Source organism: Colobus angolensis, unplaced genomic scaffold, assembly GCF_000951035.1.
Source record: "Colobus angolensis palliatus isolate OR3802 unplaced genomic scaffold, Cang.pa_1.0 Scaffold144, whole genome shotgun sequence".
NCBI classification, from domain to species: Eukaryota; Metazoa; Chordata; class Mammalia; order Primates; family Cercopithecidae; genus Colobus; species Colobus angolensis.
Genome location: NW_012114533.1, coordinates 3,075,425 through 3,098,556, shown reverse-complemented (window position 1 = coordinate 3,098,556; position 23,132 = coordinate 3,075,425). Strand labels below are relative to the sequence as shown.

At 38.2% G+C, this 23,132-nt stretch overlaps 1 protein-coding gene across 1 annotated transcript in view; it reads right to left on the bottom strand.

Moving 5' to 3' along the window:
* Positions 1 to 23,132, bottom strand: part of CHUK (conserved helix-loop-helix ubiquitous kinase) — a 43,439-nt gene that overhangs the window by 4,474 nt on the left and 15,833 nt on the right. The window contains exons 10-19 of the mRNA XM_011935557.1: positions 18,314 to 18,508; positions 15,963 to 16,065; positions 12,608 to 12,731; positions 12,027 to 12,178; positions 9,312 to 9,373; positions 7,913 to 8,022; positions 7,204 to 7,253; positions 1,590 to 1,686; positions 1,145 to 1,292; positions 444 to 577 (exon numbers count right to left, since the gene is read on the bottom strand). Coding sequence (XP_011790947.1) covers positions 444 to 577; positions 1,145 to 1,292; positions 1,590 to 1,686; positions 7,204 to 7,253; positions 7,913 to 8,022; positions 9,312 to 9,373; positions 12,027 to 12,178; positions 12,608 to 12,731; positions 15,963 to 16,065; positions 18,314 to 18,508 — 1,175 coding nt within the window. The remainder of the gene's footprint in view (positions 1 to 443; positions 578 to 1,144; positions 1,293 to 1,589; positions 1,687 to 7,203; positions 7,254 to 7,912; positions 8,023 to 9,311; positions 9,374 to 12,026; positions 12,179 to 12,607; positions 12,732 to 15,962; positions 16,066 to 18,313; positions 18,509 to 23,132) is intronic.

Here is a 23,132-nt window from a genome sequence, read left to right as displayed (position 1 = left end):
TATAAAATAGATCTTAAAAATTTATTAGAAGGGTAATCAAGGATCCCCAAAATGATAAATGCAAAATGATAGCATACTTTCTTATAAACTGTTAATGAAGGAATAAGGTTTGAGTAAAAGAAAGTAATAAGACAATAAAAGAAAGGACTTAGAACTTGGACTGAGCTAATAATAAGCAACATTTGCTGAACATTTATTTCCCTAGCACTTTATATACATTGTCTAATCAAATTTCCACAACAGTTCTATGAGACATTCCTGTTTTACAGGTGAGGAAATATGAACATCAAAAAAGTCAAGTAAGTTGCCTAAGATTATTACAAAGGGATAGTCAGGACTCAACCCTGGTCTGAAGGCACAGAAGACTACCTTAACAACTACTGCCTCATTCCTATACCACTGCTATGAAAACACAGCTATCTATTGTTACAAAGTAAACCCACCCATCTGGAGGAGTTACCACACATGACAGAGAATGATCATGTTCTGCTGAAGTCGGGGGCAGCCATACTGACGTCTGAGGGGTTACTGCACCTTCTAGACTGGATCCTACAAGGGACCGGGCAGAACTCTGTGTCTGAAGGAAAAGAAAAAAAATCATCAAAAGATTACAGGCAAGCATCTCTGTTGATTCACACAATTTCTTACCATATTCCTAAGACTTACATTTCCATTACTACTAATATGCACAACCAGAGTATCTCAGTGCAAAACTATTCCCACCTTTACACACCGTTAGTAAACTGTCCTTGGCCCCTTTCTTCATTGACTAAAACCAAATGTATCCATTCATCTTATACCATTTTAGTTGAAGAAAGAAAAAACACCCAGTTAAATAGATGGTCAGTTTCATTATCTAGTCAGGTACATCTATCCCCAAGTTGGGTTGGAATACCACAGTGGTCAAGGGCTAAGAGGAGTATAACAACAGAGAAATTGGAAAGGAAAGATGATAATAAGTCCTGCATCTCAACTGCTAGTTTGGACACCAAGCAAGGAACATGGACATCATGCCAGTGCAAAATATATACATGCCAGCGCAAAATGTGTTCAAGAGGGCCCACCTCATGCTGATAAAAATCCCCTTTGCAGGGAATAATAGCAACTCAATGTCACATTAAATAATTCATTAATAATTACTTACACAGGCAATTTTAAGGAGATGCCATATTTCTTTCTGCCTTTTTCCCTGCATGAACATGACAGTATTATCAGCTTCTTTGATGTTACTGAGGGCCACTTCCACCTTAGGGAGTAGATCAATAATCTTCTGCTTACAGCCCAACAACTTGCTGGAGAGATTAAATCAGTGTCAGACACTTACATGTTCCCCAGGACTGTATGTATACCATATTCCCAAAACCCAGCTGAGGAAATGAACCACAATCAGCATCAGATTTAATGACTGATCTCCAAAGTAATGCATACAAAAGGACACATAAATGCAGATAGCTATGGCCAAGCTACCCAAGGTACTTTCAGAATCCTTCCTGGGTAAGTATACTTTACCAAAGAGGGCATTTGTACTTTGAGAGGAACAAGATAAACGTATCCTGGTTCTTCAGTAGGAAATGAAGCAATTTTCCTACCTCAAATGACCAAACAGCTCCTTGAGCACACGGTCCTGACTCTGCACAGTGTGCACAATGATTTTCACCATCTCTGTGCTGTCACTGTAGGAGTGATCTATAAAAGACATCAGTCAGTGGGTATAATCTTTCTTCTGTAACATATCAACCTCCAAACAAAAAATTCCTCAAAAATCCCTGAAACTCTGAAACTAATTTTAATTAATAAACATCTCCATTTAAATTAAAAATTGGGTTAAAAGATATAAAGATTACCTATAAATAAAATCCAGTTATATATAAAAAATAAAGTTTGTATGTGTATAATATATATATAAATTTATCAGTAAGAGACCTTAGTTGCCTGTGCTTGAGAAGAATAGTCTTAGCTATCTTTAACCCGTACTAACCCAAGCCCCAGACACAAATGCAGCCTCTGGCCAAGAGAACAATTTTTCTTGGATGATTAACCACATATTTAGAAACAGTAGGACAATTCATCAAACTTTCATTGCCTAAAGGAAGGAGGCCCTTGAACTAGGTTGCTTGGAATTTCATGTTTTTCCATCTGTTTACAGCCCAGAAAAACTTTGAAAAAAGCTCACTGAAACCAACTAGTAAAGGGACCTATAGACAGCCTGAAAGTTCCATTTGAGGGCAGTATGACATCTTAAAGACTTAACTGGCAGCAGCCAGATACCCTCAATTGGGATAGCTGTTGGTCACAATGAGTTCTACAGTTTATAATGTGACCTCGATTTCAAAAAAACCAAAAAAAACAAAAAACTATCATTAACTGTTATATTTCAGAAAATGACTAAAGGAGTTGAAAGTTGCTCATGCATCATGCTGGTATTTTCTTTGGACAATAATTAAGCCTAAATGCAATAATAATAATAATATTTGCTACTCTCTGCTTATAATTTTCCCATTTAATCCTCACAGCAGTCCTGTGAGGACTATTTTTGTTACCCCCATTTTAACAAAGAGGAAGTGATGAAAGGAGCATCAAAGAAGGTTTAAAAAACGTTGTGTCCTTTGTTATCACTCCAAATACCTCCCCCATAGCCCAACTTTATTCCTCACATATCTGTGTTGTCTCCTCCTCACCAACAAGCAAATGAAAAGCTCCAAAAAGGTTCTTCTCCAAACAGCATTCCTTCCTAAATACCATGGACCAAGCCAAGAGCCTTCTCATATAACTAGCTCTTTTAGATAGTGAAAGCCCTCAGAACTTTAGCCTTCTCCAAGGCTAAAGGATGAAGAAAGCTGGTTTTAACCATTTTCAGATGAACAAGAGATTCAAGTCAACTCTAAGCTAGAAAAGACAACAGAGGCCACAAATCAAGTGTGATTATATAATAGGCCCCAATGACAGACACAATCTTGTTACAGTTTGTCACTCAAGGTGACACTCAAGCTACCTGGATAGCAATTTATTTCTGAGCGTCATGCTATGTTGACAGGGCTACCTCAAAGTTTTTAAAAATATAACCTAAACAATCACTGTGATAGCAATCACTGCTATCACTGTGTATCTGCGGAATCTGATTCATTAGCCAGAAGACTGGAAGTCACAATTTTTTTTTCTGTCGCCCAGGCTGGAGTGCAGTGGCACAATCTTGGCTCACTGCAAGCTCCGCCTCCCTGGTTCAAGTGATTCTCCTGCCTCAGCCTCCAGATTAGCTGGGATTACAGGCATGTGCCACCACGCCTGGCCCAGAAATATTGATTAAAGAAAAAGAATTGGACTTGCTCTATTTGAAATCTTAGATTTTAATATTTTACTGTAGCTACAACAACTTCTATTACTTAAATCACTATTTTGTTAACATCGTCAACCTTTTTATCCTCTTATTCCATCAGCAAAATCCTAACCTTGGATTAATCCAACCATCTGCTCTATCAGTTCCTGTATCCAAGCTACTAAATTATCAACAAAAAATTAATATTACTGTTCACTATTTGCCACTGCTAATTCACAGGTTTTTCATTTCTGCTCTGGGTACTTTTCTTTTTTTAGAGAAAAAGTCTTGCTCTGTCACCCAGGTTGAAGTGCAATAGTGTAATCTTGGCTCACTGCAGCCTTGACCTCCTGGGCCTCAAGCGATCCTGCTACTTCAGCCTCCCGAGTAGCTGGGACTACAAGCATACACTACCACACCCAGCTTTTTTAAAATTTTATTTATTTATTTATTTATTTATTGTAGAGACAGGGTCTCACTATGTTGCCTAGACTGGTCTCAAACTGTTGGCCTCAAATGATCCTCCTGCCTCGGCCTCCCAAAGCCCCCAGTATCACAGATATGAGCCACCTGGCCTGGATTCTTAATGTATGTTTTGGGTCAGCAACATCTTCCACTGCACACAATGGCCTTTAGAAGTCTTTAGCACACTATTCAAATCTATGAGGTCATCACCTCTTCCATTTCAGTTAACCTCACTTACCACTGCAGGATAAGAGGCCTGACCTCAGGCAGGCAGTAAGACCCTGACCTTCCAACCTCTACTCCCAAAAAAGTATCTGTATCCACACTCATTCTCTTTCCAATATCAATAGTATCAAGGCTAATCCCTCCTACTGTTCTTTGGAGCCAATTTTTCAACTTGTTCAGGGACCTCCCTCTCCACAGGGTTTTTTGGCCCCGAATATATGTTCTGAGAAATACATCACCGGCCATTTTCGTCACTGTGTGAATATTAGAGTGTACTTATGCAAACCCTGATGGTATAGCCTGCTATATATACTTAAGCTGTATGGTATAGCCTTTTGACAATAGGCTACATACCTGTTCACCAAGTGACTGTACTGAATACTGTAGGCAACGGTAACACATTGGTAAGTATTTGTGCATGTAAACATAGAAAATACATAGTGAAAATACAGTAGTATAATCTCTATGGGACTACCATAGTATGCACAGCTTGTTGTTAACTAAAACATCATCATGTGGCACCTGATGTTTAAGTCTTCCTTCTGAGAAGTGACCTCCCTTGGCTCTACATCTCCTTTTAGCTACTCACCCACCTCTCTTCTTTCCTGAGCAGCCAAGCTTCTGAGAATAGTCTAGATAAGCAGTTCTCCAACTTTTTGGTCTCAGAACACCTTTACACTAGAAAATTCTCGAGAACTCCAAAAGGTTTTTCAGGAATTAAACAGAAATTTAAAAATACTCGTGTCTTAATTCATTTAAAAACAACAAACCTATTGCCCACTAACATGTTTTTATTAAAAACATACACACACAAAAAAACCTTTATTTAGGTTTTCTCTCTCTCCTGTATTTAGGTTTTCTCTCTCTCCTGAAACTCTAGACTCCAGTCATACTGCATTTCCTCAGACATGCTAAGTACTATACATACATGTCTTTACACAGAATACTCATATCTATGAGAGCCACCTCCTTTCACCTGGCTACTGCTACCTGAGATACTTGGAAACCTGAGGTGGAAGGATTGCTTGAACCCAGGGAGTCCAAGAGCAGCCTGGTCAACATAGCGAGAGCCCACCTCTAAAAACAAAAACCAAAAAAACATTATTTTCTAAATCAAAAAAATTTTAGTGGGTTAGAACCCTTGCACTGTTTTACATTTTTGCAAATCTTTCTGATATACTACTGATCTTGTCAGAAAAGTTTTTAAGTGCTGAGAAGCTGACAAATTCCAGCTGGTAAATACAAGTTTTCTAAAATTCTTTTTGCTTGAAACATGGAATGTTATCATTGACAACAAATATTGTTTTTTTTCCCTTAAAGTAGTAAGTGCGCTATACTTTTTATTTTCATTTAATTTCTTAGAAATTATCTCATGTATGCAAATCTGAATAATCATAGTTTGCCTGACAGTTGCTCTTCCAAGTAAAAACGGTGTCTTCCCTGAAAGAGGCCAGACAACTGGCAACGTAAACAATTACTGAAGTGGTTTTCCTTAAGACAATCATCATACTTCACTGTATACAAGAAACACTTTTATGAGTACTTCCCATTTCATCACACAAAATATTAAAAACACATACTCAAAGGTTGAGATTTAAATAAAATACTATTTTTACTGCTTTATCAAGAACATTTTTAAGTGAAACTGTCATTTTTTAAAAATTGAATGCATGGTGATAAAAAATATAACGACTACTAGCATAGTTTGGCGCTAGTGCCTTGATTCATACTAAGATGCAAGCCATTTTACGTTGCACCATCAGTGAAAATGTCAACATGGTGAAAAACACAAATAACATCTTATTATGAAAATGGTTCTAACCTCACAGACTCTCTGACAAAGTTTCAAGGATTCTCACAGGTCCATATGCCACATTTTGAAAACTGCTGGTCAGACTAAACTGAATACATTTCAGTAAAATAAAAGCAGTATAAGAGGAGATAGTGTTCTTTTTTAAATGTGAAAAGAGTATATGAAATACAGTTTCACATGTATATTAATTTGCATGTGTTCTATGTGTCTACAAATTTTAAAGTATAAAAGTATATCTTTTTTTAACATATGCATTTAAGTATAATGCACATTAGGACACAGACTTTATTTCTTCTGTTACCCTTCAAAACAAATTTTTAACTAAATGATAATATCTTGCAGGTACATAACAGTTTACAGTTTTCAAAGCATTTTCACAAACATCCTCTTAAATACATTGTCACAATATACTCACTGAGTAGGAACGCTAGGTTTCCACCCCATTTTGCAGAAGGAAATGGGAAACGGAGATTTGTCTGAGGTAACGGTCGGTAAATTACTCAATCTAGAATTCAAGCCTTCTGATTCCCCATCCAGTACTCTTTCCAGCAGACCTTGCTCAGTATTTAGCAAGTGTTCAACAGGAATTGTTTTACCAACAAAATAAGTCATCAGTGACCAGTGCAGATGAAGGCATTATTTTCAAGGCAATCTGCTTTGGCCTAGAACAGCACAGGCCTTCCCTCTAACCATTCCAAACCTGAACCCATTGCCTCAAATTCTTTCCAACCTCTCTAAATATTTTTTTGTTTTGTTTTGTTTTGAGACAGAATCTCACTCTGTCACCCAGGTTGGAGCACAGTGGTGCGATCTTGGCTCACTGCAACCTCCTCCTCCCAGGTTCAAGCGATTCTCCTGCCTCAGCCTCCTAAGTAGCTGGTATTATAGGCACGTGCCACCAGGCCCGGCTAACTTTTGTATTTTTAGTAGAGATGGGGTTTCACCATGTTGGCCAAGCTCGTTTTGAACTCCTGACCTCAGGTGATCCACCCACCTTGGCCTCCCAAAGTGCTGGGATAACAGGTATGAGCCACCACAACCTGCCCAACCTCTCCAATCTTAAGCAACACTTATTTTTTTTCATCTTTCTAAACATCTTCTTGCTGCTTCTTCCTCTTTGAGTTCCTTTTTTCTGTCTTCCATTCTTTCTTTTCACATCCCCTTCTAAAATTTTTCTACATTTTCTCTGTTACTTTCTCTTTTTAATCTCCTAAATTCTCACAAACTTAAAACTTATTATACCATGTCTCAATGGCAATACCAAAACTGGAATTTATTCTGCAGCTTTAAGAAAATTTTTAACTTAAAAATATTAAATCCCCCACATTTGTTAGGCTAGTGATAGTTACCTAAAATGCCTTCAGGCACTGTGATAGAAGTGTCTTACCTGAAGGTCTGTGTTTTAACTGCTTATATAGATCAATGGCACGCTGTTCCCTGTAAAAGAGAAAACATGCTCTGATATGTGAAGGTAATTTAATGACTTCAGTAATCTACAACTTGAAACAATATTATTTTATTTGAATAATGAACCCATTTTAAAGCAAGTTCATATTGCCAACGAGTATTTCACAGAGCATTTTATTGAGTAATAAGAACTACACAAGTTCTTAAAATGCAAAGTTTAATATAGTTCATATCTATTCTGATCTACCATGAGGACATTTCAGAGACACTTAAACAGACAAAAATTATGACCTATAATTAGAGAAAATATCTGAAGTTTTTAATCCAGAACTTTAATTCAGAAAAAATCTCAAGTTTTAGGGCATTTAAGAGTCAATACCTTGGACCAGAGGTACTATGAGTAGGGAAACAGTTTGTAACTTAGTTATACTTGGAAAATTCTTAACACTCATATGAAATGAATGCTTTTTATTCAAAACCAAAAAAGACCAACCCAAAGAATTATTTCTGAAGTTTCCTGTGACTAAGAAAAAGCTTCCACTTTAAAGATAATGCCAATATATTTGGGGAAAGGAAATATATTTAGAAAAGAACCACACAGAGGTTTAATTTGCCAGATGTAAGCAGAAAGAACAATCTGCTACAAAATATTACAGATGTCAAGACCAACAACACAAGTACATCCTTACAGAGATTCCATCAAGTCTCCCTGACGTCTTCCATAGGGGCTCTTCTGTAGCTCCATGATTTCAGCATGCAAAGACATAATCTGATCCTCCAGGTATCCAATGACACCAACCTAAAATATGATGAAAATACAAAAGAAATGAAAGGCTTACCACTACATCATTGGAAACATAATTCAGATCTTAAGGATACAGAATGACCTCCTGCTTCATTAGAGAACTAAATAATATAATATGAAACACTGATATTGTTAAAGCCTTTCTATTCTCCAGATTCTGACACTTAATCCTTCACATAAGAACACACTTATTCTTAGTCGTCTTTCTTTTCTCTCCTGACAACAGTAAACTACTAGTATTTGCTTTTACCTCTGGAGAAGCAAAAAGGTACAACAGGTGTCAACTAACAAGAAAGACCAAAACCACTGGTATTACTTGTATCTTGGCTCTATGATTTTGATTGCCTCCTGGCCCCCACTGCCTTCAATAGGGACACAAAAAGATAAAGACATTGGATTTCCCACCCCAGGACACCATGGGTATTCCCACCCACATCCTCAGGGTTAAGTACTGACATTAAGGAGTGTAATAACTTAGGACCATGGACAAATGTACAGGATAAGGGGAAAAAAATCTGCCACCTAGAGAATGATCTATGCCTAGGGACACCATATAATTTATTGTCCAAACCAGTGTAATTCTGAGAGTGAAAGGGACTACTACTGATAATTATGGCAAGATATTAGGTATAAACTGGGACAGTCCCAGTAAACCCAGATGTGCAGCCATCCTATCTAAACCAGTCACAAAAATAATACTGACTCCCATTTAATCTTCATAACCCTACTAGAAAAGAAATTGTGCCCATAATATGGAAACTAGCTGGATGTGGTGGCTCACGCCTGTAATCTCAGCTCTATGGGAGGCTGAGGTGGGAGGATTGCTTAAGCCCAGGAGTTTGATGCAAGTCTGGGCAATATAGTGAGACCCTGTCACTAAAAAAATGTAAAAGTTAGCCAGGCATGGTGGTGCACCTCTTGTCCCAGCTACACAGGAGGCTAAAATGATGGGAGGACTTGCTTGAGCCTGGGAAATTGAGGCTGCAGTGAGCTTTGATCATGCCACTGCACTCCAACCTGGGCAACACAGTGAGACCCTGTCTCAAAAAATAAATAAATAAATAAAGGAAACTGAAGCTCAGTAAGGCACTAGGTAATTTTCAAAAAGCCCTTGTTGTTAATCACTATGATACCTCCCTCTTTATATACAAAGCATCTACTAGAATTTTGTCTGAATTTCGGGAATGACATGAAAAATGCTCTTTATATACCAAAACCAAAGACAGTTTCTAATGGAGACATCAAGAATTAATAAGTATATAGAATGAGGTCAATGATTTTACCTCAGCATAGTGGATGGCCTTTTCTTCCATTTCTTTCCATGCTTTTAGCATTTTTTCTGAAGCTAAAAGAAAAGTCTAAATTGGTTATCTCAGAAATAGCCATATCTTTAATTACTGGCCTGCCTGCTTCCTTGCCATATCAACATCAAAGATGTGTTATGAGTTGAATTGTGGCCCCCCAAAAGATATGTGGAATTCCTAACCCCCAATATCTCAAAATGTGACCTATTTGGAAATAAGGTCGTTACAGAAGTAATTAGATAAATTAATACTCATACAGGAATGGTCTGGGCTCTTAATCCAATATGACCAGTGTACTTAGAAAAGACGAGACACAGGATACAGATACACAGGGGAGAATGCTATGTGACAATGGAGACAGATTAAGGTGCTCCAACTGTAAGCCAAGGAATGCCAATGATGGCTGGCAGACCATAAGACCATAAGAAGCTAGAGAGAAACAAATAAAGATTCTTCTCTACGGATTTCAGAGAAAACATGGCCCTGCCAACACCTCGATTTTGGACTTTTAGCCTCCAGGACTGTGAGACAATAAGTTTCTATTGCTGAAGCCACCCAGGTTATGGGATTTTATTATGGAACCCTTACGAAATGAATACAGATGACTGTTTTCTTTCTTTCTTTTTTTTTTTTGGAGACGGAGTCTTACTCTGTCACCCAGGCTGGAGTGCAGTGGTGCAATCTCAGCTCACTGCAAGCTCCGCCTCCCAGGTTCACACCATTCTCCTGCCTCAGCCTCCCGAGTAGCTGAGACTATAGGCGCCCACCACCATGCCTGGCTAATTTTTTGTATTTTTTAGTAGAGATAGGGTTTCACCGTGTTAGCCAGGATGATCTTGACCTCCTGACCTCGTGATCTGCCCACCTCGGCCTCCCAAAGTGCTGGGATTACAGGCATGAGCCACTGTGCCCGGCCAATTGTTTTCTTAAAAAAAAAATATGTATATCAGTGTGGAGATAGGTGGATAAAGGAAAAAATAATTTTTTTTTTTTTGAGATAGTATCTCACTCTGTTACCCAGGCTGGAGTGCAGTGGCATGATCTCGGCTCACTGCAACCTCTATCTCCAGGGCTCAAGTGATCCTTCCACCTCGGCCTCCTGAATAGCTGAGGTGTGCACCACCATGTCCGGCTAATTTTTGTATTTTTTGTAGAGATGGGGTTCCACCCCACATTGCCCAGGTTAGTCTTGAACTCCTGAGCTCAAGGGATCCACCAGCTTCGGCCTCCCAAAGTGTTGGGATTACAGGCGTGAGTCACCACACCTGGCCAGAAAAGAAATTTAATACTTGAATGTGATTTTTTAAAATTAAATACTATAAAAGGATATAAACAGAAAAGACTCTCTCTTCTTCCCTTCTACCATCCACCTCAACAGACCTTACTATGATTATTTGTTACACAGACACATACCCTGCTCCCTCACAAGTGAAACCACCGGTATACTCTTTATTTTTTCCCACAATTTAAAACTTTGCTGTCAACTAAAGACCCAGGTGATCTTTTAATAAAAGCACATATAGATCTACCTCATTCTTCTTTAACAATTGTATAATAAGCCTTTGACAAGTCTAAGGTATTTTAATGAAATAATTATGTTTTATCCCTTGCCAGAATGTCAATAATATACAAATAGAGATAAAATAACAATAACATTAATAAAACCAGTTCTGGAGAGTAAATTCATTCACCCAACTGGACACTATTGATTGTTTATTCTGAGATACACATACCTTGCTCAGGACAAGTGTACAAGCAGTATTTGTTTCCTAAAAAGGATTTGTTTTATAAAAGAAAACAGAAATACTGGTAGTGACTCCTTCAATTTACTCATATTTTAACTCTGTCTTTTTACATTTCCTTAGTGCATCTGAAGGAGATAAGCTTGGAGTCAAATACTGAAAATTTGGAGACCGTGTACGCAAAAAATAGTAGGACTCCACAGTAGATGGTTTGAAAAAAATCATAGCCTTAGAATATTTGTGTCATTATTTACAGAAAGGTAAGTAGTTTAAGACTCCCCTGGTTGTCTTAGTCCATTTGGGCTACTATAACAAAATACCATAGACTAAGTGCCATAAAAACAATAGACATTTATTTCTTACAGTTCTGAAGGCTGGGAAGTCCAAGAACAAGGCAGATTTGGTATCTGGTGAGGCCTGCTTTCTGGTTCCTGATGACTATCTTATTGCTCTGTCCTCACATGCAGAAGGGATGAGGGATCTCATTCAGGCCTCTTTTGTAAGAGCATTAATCCCAAACACGAAGGCTTCACTCTCATGACCTAGTCACTTCCCAAAGACTCCACCTACCAACACCTTCACCTTCGGGGTCAGAATTTCAACATATGTTTTTCATGGGGGACACAAACATTCAGTCCACAGCACTGGCTAAGAAGTCCAGATTTTGTATTTATTTTTAAATTAGGTTTGAAATTCAAGATTATTAAATTGCTTCTGTATTTTTTTGGAGCTACATAATTTTAGCCCAATTGTGAAACTAAATTGCTCAACTAAGCAAATTTTTAAAAAGAGGTAACATTCAAAACAAACATGGTTTATGGTAATCTAAGTTGTCCTGTCTCCTGTTCTAATGTGAAGGTAAGTAAAACAACTGGGTGAGTTAACAAGGCAAAACAACAGATGGCTTTAAGAAACCAGATATTCCTTTGAAATATATTACTCAGACACTTACATATCCCATACGTCATCTGCTCGCTGTATCTCTCCAAGTCAAGCTGAATGCTTTTGTGAAAAAACTCCAATTTAGCTTTTAGTTGTTGTGATGCTGAGATCAAAGTGTTCTTCATTTTTGTTAAGTTAGCATTATATCTAAGAAGACTTAACCTAAACCATAGCAAAAAAAAAAAAAAGAAAAAGAAAAAAGATATTATCAGCATTCAGCATTCAGAAACATTGAATAATAAATTAAAAACATAAACTGCCACAAGGCCAAAGCCTAAGTTTCTATTATCAATCTATGAGAAATAACTGATCTCTAGAATCTGATCTCTAAAGACTTCCTGCCTATAATATTCTGTGATAAACAATCTTTTTATACTAGGACCATATGGGAATTATTACCCTCAAGTCATTATAATAGAATGGTCTCAGTCCATTAGTGAGAATTCTACAAGTTTAATCAGAACATTACACTTCAAATTGGCCCAGTATGTTACTATTACATGAAATACTGATTAGTGAAAACCAGCAAGATTAATTCTTGAGTATATGATGCACATTGCATTGTGCTTATAAACAACAGAATCCACTTACATTGCTGCCCTTTGTCCCTGAAAGAGCCTGCTGTAGTCTTCTTTTAGTCCAGACACATAGTGCACTGCTTCAGCCCACACTTTACGCAGCTGTATAATTGGAAGCTGTATTTTGCTGTCCTGTACTATATACAAGAAGATGAGAAAAGGGGCAAGGGAGTTAGTTACTTTTGAGGATTTTAGAGGTGATTTATCGTTCTCTGTGATTTTCTGTCTACAAAAACAGGATTCCCATAGATGCTAGAAACTGATGCTAAAACAGCCACTTGTTTCCATTTAATTCAGTTCAATATACATTTACAGAGCACCTGCAATACATAAGCCCTGCTCCAGATACAAGAGGGGAAAAAAAATGAATGACATAATCACTACACTCACAGAGCCTGAGATTATTCCTATATCCGTCTTTTTTGTTTGCTTTTCTGCAACCTGGAATACTCTTTTTCTCTCTGCTAATCCAAATTATTTCTTTCAAGTTCTAAATCAAGTCCCATCTCCTCTGGGTCTTTCCTACCTCTAAATAATAAATATCATATCCTGGACCAACAATCCAGCATTAAGAATACACACAAGAGTCAGATGTGATGGCTCACGCCTGTAATCCCAGCACTTTGGGAGGCCAAGGCGGGCGGATCCCTTGAGGTCAGGAGTTCAAGACCAGCCTGGCCAACATAGTGAAACCCTGTCTTTACTAAAAATACAAAAATTAGCTGGGCATAGTGATGCACATCTACAGTCCCAGCTACTCAGGAGGCTGAGGCAAAAGAATCGCTTGAACCCAGGAGGTGGATGTTACAGTGAGCCAAGATCACACCACTGTACTCCAGCCTGGGTGACAGAGTGAGACTCTACCTCAAAAAAAAAAAAAAAAAGAAAACACAGAGGGTAAATGGCAGTTTAATAAAATATGCTTTCTTCAATGCCAGACTTTAAAAAGTTATCTATTTGTGATTTTATCTTACCCATTCTTTGGTAAAGGGAATGCTACTTTTCTAAAACCATGTGTTAAGTTCAATGAAATTCTGCTTTAACATATGAAATTCTCCAACATTGAAACAGATTCATACTGTAAGGTAGCAAGTATATTCTCTGTTACTTTTTTCTAATGAAAACTTCAGAGAAAGGTTAGGCAAAACTTGCTACACACTAGTGTTCCTATGAGAAAACACATCATCTGAAGCAGACTTTAAATAAATTAAGCTATATAAATGGAAAAATATTTGCCTCCCTTAATAATTATTAATATTCTCAGTTAACTTTTCTCCTATTGTATACCCAAACTTCCACCTGTGGCTTCCTACAACAGACCAAAAAAAAATCAAACTTTTTAAACAAAATAAAACAAAAACAACTCATTGATGGGGGCATGTAAAAGAGGTACAGGAGCCCACTGAAGGAGCTCCAAATGGCCAAAGCTGGAACAATCTGAGCAACAGAATAAACTAGTATTGGGTTATAATATAAAGTATAAAAAAAAAATCCATGAATCCATACTAATATAAATAAATGACTGAAATTAATAAATGGGAGAGCAAGGACAAATCTCCTATGCAGAAGAATTCCAAATAAATTATGTAGATACTCTGTCCTAAAAGAGGGGAACATAACTCCCTCTTTTTTTTTTTTTTTTTTTTGAGGCAGGGTCTCGCTCTGTCACCCTGGCTGGAATGTAGTGGCATGATCTCAATTCACTGCAATCTTACTTCCGTGACCTTTCTCTCAAAAACCCACTGCCCCAGTCTAATCATGAAAAAAAAAAAAGGGCCAGGCACGGTGGCTCATGCCTGTAATCCCAGCACTTTGGGAGGCCAAGGCAGGCGGATCACCTGAGGTCAGGAGTTCAAAACCAGCCTGGCCAACATGGCAAAACCCTGTCTCTACTAAAAATACAAAAATTAGCTGGGCATGGTGGTGCGTGCCTGTAATCCCAGCTACTCGGGAGGCTGAGACAGGAGAATCGTTTGTACCCGGGAGGTGGAGGTTGCAGTGAGCCAAAATTGCGCCACTGTACTCCAGCCTAGGCGACAAGACTGAAACTCCGTCTCAAAAAAAAAAAAAGACAAATTTCAGCAGAGGGATATCTTACAAAATACTTGACTAGTATTCCTTAGAACTGTCATCAAAAGGTCATCAAAAACAAGGACTATTTGAAGTCTGAGAAAATGTCACAGCAAAGAGGAGCTAAAGAGACATGACAACTAAATATGTGGTATCCTAGATGAGATCTTAGAACAGAAAAAGGATATTAGGTAAAAATGAAGGAAATGTGAATAAAGTATGGGTTTCAATTAATAATATATGGGTTCATTAAATGTAACAAATGCATCATACTAATGTAAAATAGATTTTTTTAACTTTTTAATATTTTTTAATATTTTATGTTTTTTATTTATTTTTTTGAGAAAGGGTCTCACTCTATTGCCCAGGGTGAAATGCAGTGGTGTGACATTGGCTCACTGTAACCTCCACCTCCCAGGTAAAATGTTAACAATAGGAAAAACTACATGCGTGAGTGAGGAGAGTTATATGAAAACTCTGTACTATCTGCCCAATTTTTTGGCAAATCTAAAACCATTCTTTAAAAAAAAAAGTCCATTAGTAAATTAATAATAATAAAGTCTGGGGCAAGGGGAGTTGACTGAAATGAGACATGAGGGAACTTTCTGAGGTGAAGGAAATGATCTACATCGTGACTGTGGTGTGGATTACACAAGTATATAAATTTGTCAAAAGTTAGCAAAATACATGATCTGTGAATTTCACACTATGTAAATTTCACTCTATGTAAACTGCCTCAATTTAAACGAAAATTTCAAAAGAAAACTAATAAAAAGATTTTTTAAAAAGTAAGATTACATATATTTCAGCCCCTCTGCTCAATTTTGTTGTTGATTTTGTAATTTTGTGCTTTATTTTATTTGGGTAGACATACAGTGATCAAACACTTAACTTGTTCAAAAGAAAAGAATAATTTTCACATGATAAATTAAAACATTTGAACATCAAGCAGTATTCACAGGAAAAATGAAATAAATACTTGAACATGCTTAGACAATGAAGAGACAATTAAAAAGTAGGTTTAACTAATAATGAAGTTTCATTCTCCTGTAAGAGTCCTATCCTCAAGAAATTAAATCTCCTCTTAAATGAATGATCTGGTGGAGATTTAATATCTACCTTTTCACCTTCCAAACTATATAAATCAATTTTTCAGAATTCTCGTATAACCCCATATAGAAACTTCAAGTATGAGATACAGAACACAACATCAAAAGTCCATTTCTACTAATCATACTGAGAGTTAAAGTTAAATTAATTCATGTTTAAAGCTCAGCCGCTAAACAGACTGGACTTACCAATATAATTTACACAATCAGATAAACTTCTGGAAGCAAATGGCCCTTCATACACAGTTTTACTTTTATCAAACAAATAAACCATATAGCTATCACAGCCTCTCTGAAAAAGAAACAAACAATTAAAATCCTGCTCAAGGATCTTTGAAAATCCTAGGTTTTCTAAATACTTATGCACCAGATTTTCTACTTTGAAATGCAAATGAACAAAGTCAATGTGTATTAGCATATCTCTTACAAATAACAGAGTCCATACTTTTGTTGAGGAAAAAGACCCAAACTTTTGTATGGGCTAAAGTGAACAATCACCAAAACCCAAAGAACAAATGCAAAAAGATATATACAGTGAAAAAACTATTCAGTAATCAAAAGGAATTAAGTACTGATACATGCTACAACATGCATGGACTTCAAAAATACAAGGCAAGTAAAAAAAGTCAGACAGGAGACTATATATTACATAATTTCATTTATATGGAATGTTCAGAAAAGGTAAACTTTTGGAGATAAAAAATAGATTCCTGGTTGCCTGGGGTGGGCAGAATGGAGATTAACAGTTAATGGACTGTTAATGGAAACGTTTTTAAGCTGATTTATGGTGATAGCTGCAAATTTGGTAAATTTAAAAAAAATCACTGCAATTGAGCATCAAGTCAGTGACAAGTTAATAAAAAAGAAACAAAAAATCACTATATTGTACTCCTTAAATGAGAACTAACATGATAATTAATATGCCTGAATAAAGTCATAAAAAGAAAAATAGGGAAAAAAGTCATGACCAGTCGTATTTTACCACCCATCCATCCTTTGGCAGAAACTATGAGACTGCTGGTCTCACAGTAGTTTCAGAGTACTGGACTTCAAATATGAAAAGAAATTTTTTTGTTTGAGACAGGGTCTTGCTCTGTCACCCAGGCTGGAGTGCAGTGGCGTGATCATGGCTCATTGCAGCCTCAACCTCCCTGGACTCAAGTGATTCTCCCACCTCAGCTCCCCAAGTAGCTAAGACTACAGGGCTGCACCACCAAACCCAGCTAATTTTTGTAGTTTTTGTAGAAACAGGGCTTCACCATGTTGCTCAGGCAGGTCTCGACTCCTGAACTCAAGCAATCCACTCACCCTGGGTTCCCAAAGTCCTGGGATTACAGGCATGTGCCACTGCACCAAGCCAAGAAGGAATAATAAGTGGGAGTGTGGCAGGCCAGGTCTCACTAACACAGGCCTCCATAACAACTGTTTCAGCACTCATTGAGTGGTGAAGTTAAATACTAAAAGCTGAAAGAGCAGCCAGGCACAGTGGCTCACGCCTGTAATCCCAGCACTTTGGGAGGCCGAGGTGGGCCAATCACCTGAGGTCGGTCAGGAGTGGTGAAACCCCGTCTCTACCAAAGATACAAAAAACTAGCTGGGCGTGGTGTCGGGCGCCTATAATCCCAGCTACTTGGGAGGCTGTGGCAGGGAGAATCACTTGAACCCAGGAGGCAGAGGTTGCAGTGAACTGAGATTGCGCCATTGCACTTCAGCCTGGGCAACAGGGCAAGACTGTCTCAAAAACAACAACAACAACAACAACAACTGGAAGAGCCAGTGCCCTTACACAACGGCTGAAATGTAACCAAAGCCTACCAAGAGTTCCACCCAGGCCTTTCCTGGGCCTAAAAGCAAAATAATGAAGGAATTCTTAACAGGACCCATTTAGGATTAAATGTTTTATTGGGGGTCTCAAGAAAGTCCTCAGGCTTCCACAAACAAGTTTATTGGAGGTCTGTAGGAACTCCTCAAACCTCTGTGATTTAATAGGAGACAAGATAAAGGCAATCACCCCAGCACCTGGACCCATTTAGAGTAAATAAATTTACCGAGGCTCCAGAGGAATGTCAAGACTCAGACCTTAGTTAGAGATTAAAATAATCATTTATGTCTTTAGATGAATGCAAACTTACACATAGACATATAGCTTAGAGGATATATAAACTCTGGGAAAACTTTGTAATTTTGAGTTGGTCTGGCAATAATTTCCAGGCCTTCTACCTGTAACTGGTTACTGAAATAAAAACTCCCTCCTCTCCCAGTTCATCTGCATCTCGTTATTGGGCCGAGAGAGTAAGCAGCCTGACCCTCAGTTTGGTCTGGGTACAGGAGCAGAAAACTGGCACCACAGATCAAAACAACAAATGTTTCATTTCTATCCTGTTCACCTTGCAAAGCAATGATAAGAGTTGGGAGTAGGACAAAACCAAAACAGAATGTGCTCCCCAGACCAAGGAATTCCAAGTATGCATAAAAATTGCAGGGCATGCAATCCCTCTAGATTTCATATACTCTAGGGATATTATAATTAATTTTCTTACAACTCCATCTAGAACACATTGAGAGGCTGGTTTCCGAGGATCCAGAGAAATTCCTGTCTCTGAAAGAAGTTCTTGAGAACCAGTATTTATTCCAGTTTCACGCTCAATACGAGACTGTAGTGAATGAAGACTTTCATCAGGTGGTAACAGAAAAGAAATTATCTTTGCAGAAGTCATATTTAGGATGTGTACTATCTGTATAAATGAGAAAAAAAGGTAAATTTATTGATCATTTGCTACATAAAAGATTCACTGCCAGATACTAAAAGGTGAATATCAACAGGCATTGTTTCTACATTAAACAAGGTTCACTCATTCTCCAAAGTGAGATCTCCTTTTATAATTACAAAATGACATTCTGAAAACTGAACAATTTCCTTTTCTACAATAGATGTTAGTTCCAACAATAAAATTTCAAAGTTATAGGGATGCACAAAATGAATAAATAAAAATCCCAATTTGAAAGAACAGTTATTTATTTTGAAAAAAACATTATCATAGACCTAAAAGGAAACATTCCAATTCATGAAGTGCCTAACAGAAGACAACCACTGGGGTAAACCACTTTCTTTCTTTCTTTATTTTTTTTTTTTGAGACAATCTTGCTCTGTCACCCAGGCTGGAGTGCAGTGGCACAATCTCGGCTCACTGCAAGCTCCACCTCCTGGGTTCCCACCATTCTCCTGCCTCAGCCTCCCCAGTAGCTGGGACTACAGGCACCCGCCACCACACCCAGCTAATATTTTGTATTTTTTAGTGGAGACGGGGTTTCACCGTGTTAGCCAGGATGGTCTCGATCTGACCTTGTGATCTGCCGCCTTGGCCTCCCAAAGTGCTGGGATTACAGGCGTGAGCCACCGCACCCGACTGGTAAACCACTTTCACATAACATCCCCAATAATTAGATCTTTTAATCTCCATTTTAAACAGAGAAAGAAACCAGAGTTCTAAGTTAAATAACTTGTTAGGGATCACACAGGTAATAACTGGTAGAGCTTGGATCTTAACTCTTTTTGTATCTGGCTACTTTGTGCTGCCTTAAGAAATCATCTGATAGAAGAACTAGGTCTCTCTTTAAACAGGAAAAAGCATTGTTATGCGTGGTGAGTTACCTTTTTATAAGGCAACCTAACCCCAGAGCAGCAACCTGCCTAAGGGCCCAAAATCAAACAAGAACAGTTTTATCACTCTCTCCTAAAGCCTCAGTAAAAGTAACCTGATACAGGCCAAGTGAGTGTGAGGCTGAGTCAGGTGGGGCTCTGCCCATGTAAGCGTGGACAGCAACAGAGTTGGACTTCAGTCTTTTGAAAAGAACATGATTTTAAATTCTCTTCCTTCTAGTGTCCTTAGAAAAGCCATACAAAATTAATGCCTACATTTCTCCATGCCTTACATTGACTAGTGTATGCAAATGATTAAAATTCTCTCTGCTGAAAATCCTTACTACAAATGTGGGCATTAATCCAAGGCCACTATTACTTCTTTTTTTCCCTTTAAAACACAAATTTGAATTGATGTTTTCAAAGACACAAAACTATAGACAACAGTAATAATAAGCCCCAGTAATAATAAGCCCCCTCCCAAAACCGTGAATACCTCACCTAGTTTCAACCATCATTTACATAGAGCCTATCTTGTTTCATCTGTCATAGCCCTCTCCTCATTTACTGCTTTATCTTTTAAATATTTTATTTTGTGACAATTTAATTTTTTTGACATATAAAAATGTTATATATTTGAGATATACAACTTGATGTTTTGATATACATTGTGAAATTATCACATTTCAGCTAATTAATATATCTGTCACCTCTTCATAGTTGTCATTTTTGTATTTTTTTCTTTTGCTGCCATGTTTGGACCTTTTGATGAACATCTCTACATACACCTCCCCACCCCCGTCCCTGCAGCCCCTGGCAACTATGATGCTACTGTCTGCTTCTATTAACTATTATAGATTCCACATGTAAGTGAGATCATGCAGTATTTCTCTTTCTGTGTCTTGCTTAGTTTACTTAGCATGTCCTCCAGGTTCATCCACATTGTCCTAAATGGCAGAATTTCCTTCTTTTTCTTGAGGTTGAATACTATTCCACTGTGTATATATGCCACCTTTTCCCTATCTATTCATCTGCCAAAGGACATTTAGGCTATTTCCATATCTTGACTATTGTGAATAATGCTGCGATGAACATGGGAGTGCAAATATCTCTTCACAAGCCTGCTTTAAAATCCTTTGGATAGATACCCAGAAGTGAGATTACTGAATCTTACAGTTCTATTTTTTTTTTCTTTTTTGGAGACAGAGTCTTGCTGTGTCATGCAGGCTGGTGTGCAGTGGCATGATCTCAGCTCACTACAACTTCCACCTCCTGGGTTCAAGCAATTATCCTGCCTCAGCCTACTGAGTAGCTGGGATTACAGATGTGCACCACCATGCCCAACTAATTTTTGTAATTTTAGTGGAGACGGGGTTTCCGCATATTGCCCAGGCTGGTCCCAAACTCTTGAGCTCACATGATCCACCTGTCTCAGCCTCCCAAAGTGCTGGGATTACAGGTGTGAGCCACCACGCCTGGCCAGTAGTCCTATTTTTAATTTTGAGGGACTTTTATACTGTTTCCCAAGATAGCTGTAATAATTTACATTCCCACCAACAGTGCAGAAGGGATTTCTTTTTTCCCACATCCTAACTCTAACCTTTTTTCTTTTGCATAATAGCCATCCCAACAGGTGGGGGGTGCTTAGTGTGGTTTTGATTTGCATCTCCCTGATGCTAAGAATTGTTGAGCACCTTTTCATATGTTTGTTGGCCATCTGAATTTCTTCTTCTGAGAAGTGTCTAATTTAGGTCCTTTGCACATTTTTTAATTGGGTTAGTTACATTTTTGGTATTGAGTTGCATGAGTTTCTTATAAATTTAGGATGTTAATTTCTTATTGGATGTATGGTGTGTATCTTTTCCCAATCCATGGGTTGCTTTTTCGTTTTGTTAATTGCTTCCTTTGCTGTACAGTTTTTAGTTTAAAGGCCCACTATTATTTCCACTTACAAATCCTAACACAGATGCCCAAATAAGTGGTGCTACAGAAATACTAAACTGAGACTGGGCATGGCGGCTCACGCCTGTAATCCCAGCACTTTGGGATTACAAAACAGGTGGATCACTTGAGGTCAGGAGTTCAAGACCAGACTGGCCAACATGGTGAAACTTCATCTCTACTAAAAATACAAAAAAAAAAACTAGCCGGGCGAGGTGGCGGGCGCCTGTAGTCCCAGCTACTCGGGAGGCTGAGGCAGGAGAATGGTGTAAACCCGGGAGGCGGAGCTTGCAGTGAGCCAAGATCCGGCCACTGCACTCCAGCCTCGGCGACAGAACGAGACTCCGTCTCAAAAACAAAAAAAAAAGAAAGAAAAAGAAAAAAGAAAGAAAGGGATACTGAATATTCCCAACACAAAGAAATGATGTTTGAGATGATGGATATGCTAATTATCCTAATCTAATCACTACACAGTATATGTATTGAAACATCACTATTTACCCATGAATATGTACAATTATTTGTCAATTTAAAAAATTAGGCTGGGTGCAGTGGCTCGCACCTGTAATCCCAGCCCTTTGGGAGGCCAAGACAGGTGGATCACTTGAGGACAGGAGTTTGAGACCATCCTGGCCAACATGGCGAAAACCTGTCTCTACTAAAAATACAAAAAAATTAGTCGGCCATGATGGCACACACCTGTAATTCCAACTATGTGGGAGGCTGAGGCACGAGAGAATCACTTGAGTCCGGGAGGTGAAGGCTGCAGTGAGTGGAGATCGCACCATGGTACTCCAGCCTGGGTGACAGAACAAAACTCTATCTCAAAAAAACAAAACAAACAAAAAAACAAAAAAAACCTTAAAAGTATATTAACAATTTTGTTTGTTTTTGACACAGAGTCTCTCTCTCTGTTGCCCAGGCTGGAGTGCAGTGTTGCGATCTCGTCTCACTGCGGCCTCCACCTCCCGGGTTTAAGCAACTCTCCTGCCTCAGCCTCCCGAGTAGCTGGGATTACAGGCACGCACTACCCTCCCTGGCTAATTTTTGTATTTTTAGTAGAGATGGGGTTTCACCATGTTGGCCAGGTTGGTCTTGAACTCCTGACCTCAAGTGATCTGCCTGACTCCGCCTCCCAAAGTGCTGGGATTATAGGCATGAGCCACCGCACCTGTATTAACAAAATTTTTAAAAAGAAATACCAAACTGTTTTTATAACCTGAAGTTGATCCTTTTCATGTGAATTCCAAATGTCACAACATGATTGCCAGTATTTCTCTTATTAAGAGACTTCTCTTTAATATAAATCTTTTATGTTTAAAAGGGGAGTAGGGAAATCTTCAAAACTGATATGGATTTACAATACAATTATACTACCTAAGACTTTCCACGCCTTCCCAATTTAGGCAGATTTCACACTATGACAGCTGCCATTTATAGCAATAGCAGAAACTTAGGATGAAAATCCTATAATGGACATCTACTTTTACACAGGATATTAGGATATGTCATCATGGCATCCCACTACCAAAGCTCCAGACCAGAAGGGAGCAAAAGAAAAAAGAGGAAATACAACCTAAATTTATTTTTTTGTTCACTATAATATTTAATGAGTACCTACTATTGGTATGTACATACTGTTGGCACATAATATTAAATGTGTTGTGGTGGTAGTAGTGGGTATACAAACTGAGTACCTGATGATCCTTGCCCTCCATACAGTTATAGTCAAACAGAAGGTATTAAGATATACTAAGAGAACTAAAGTACCAGGTAAA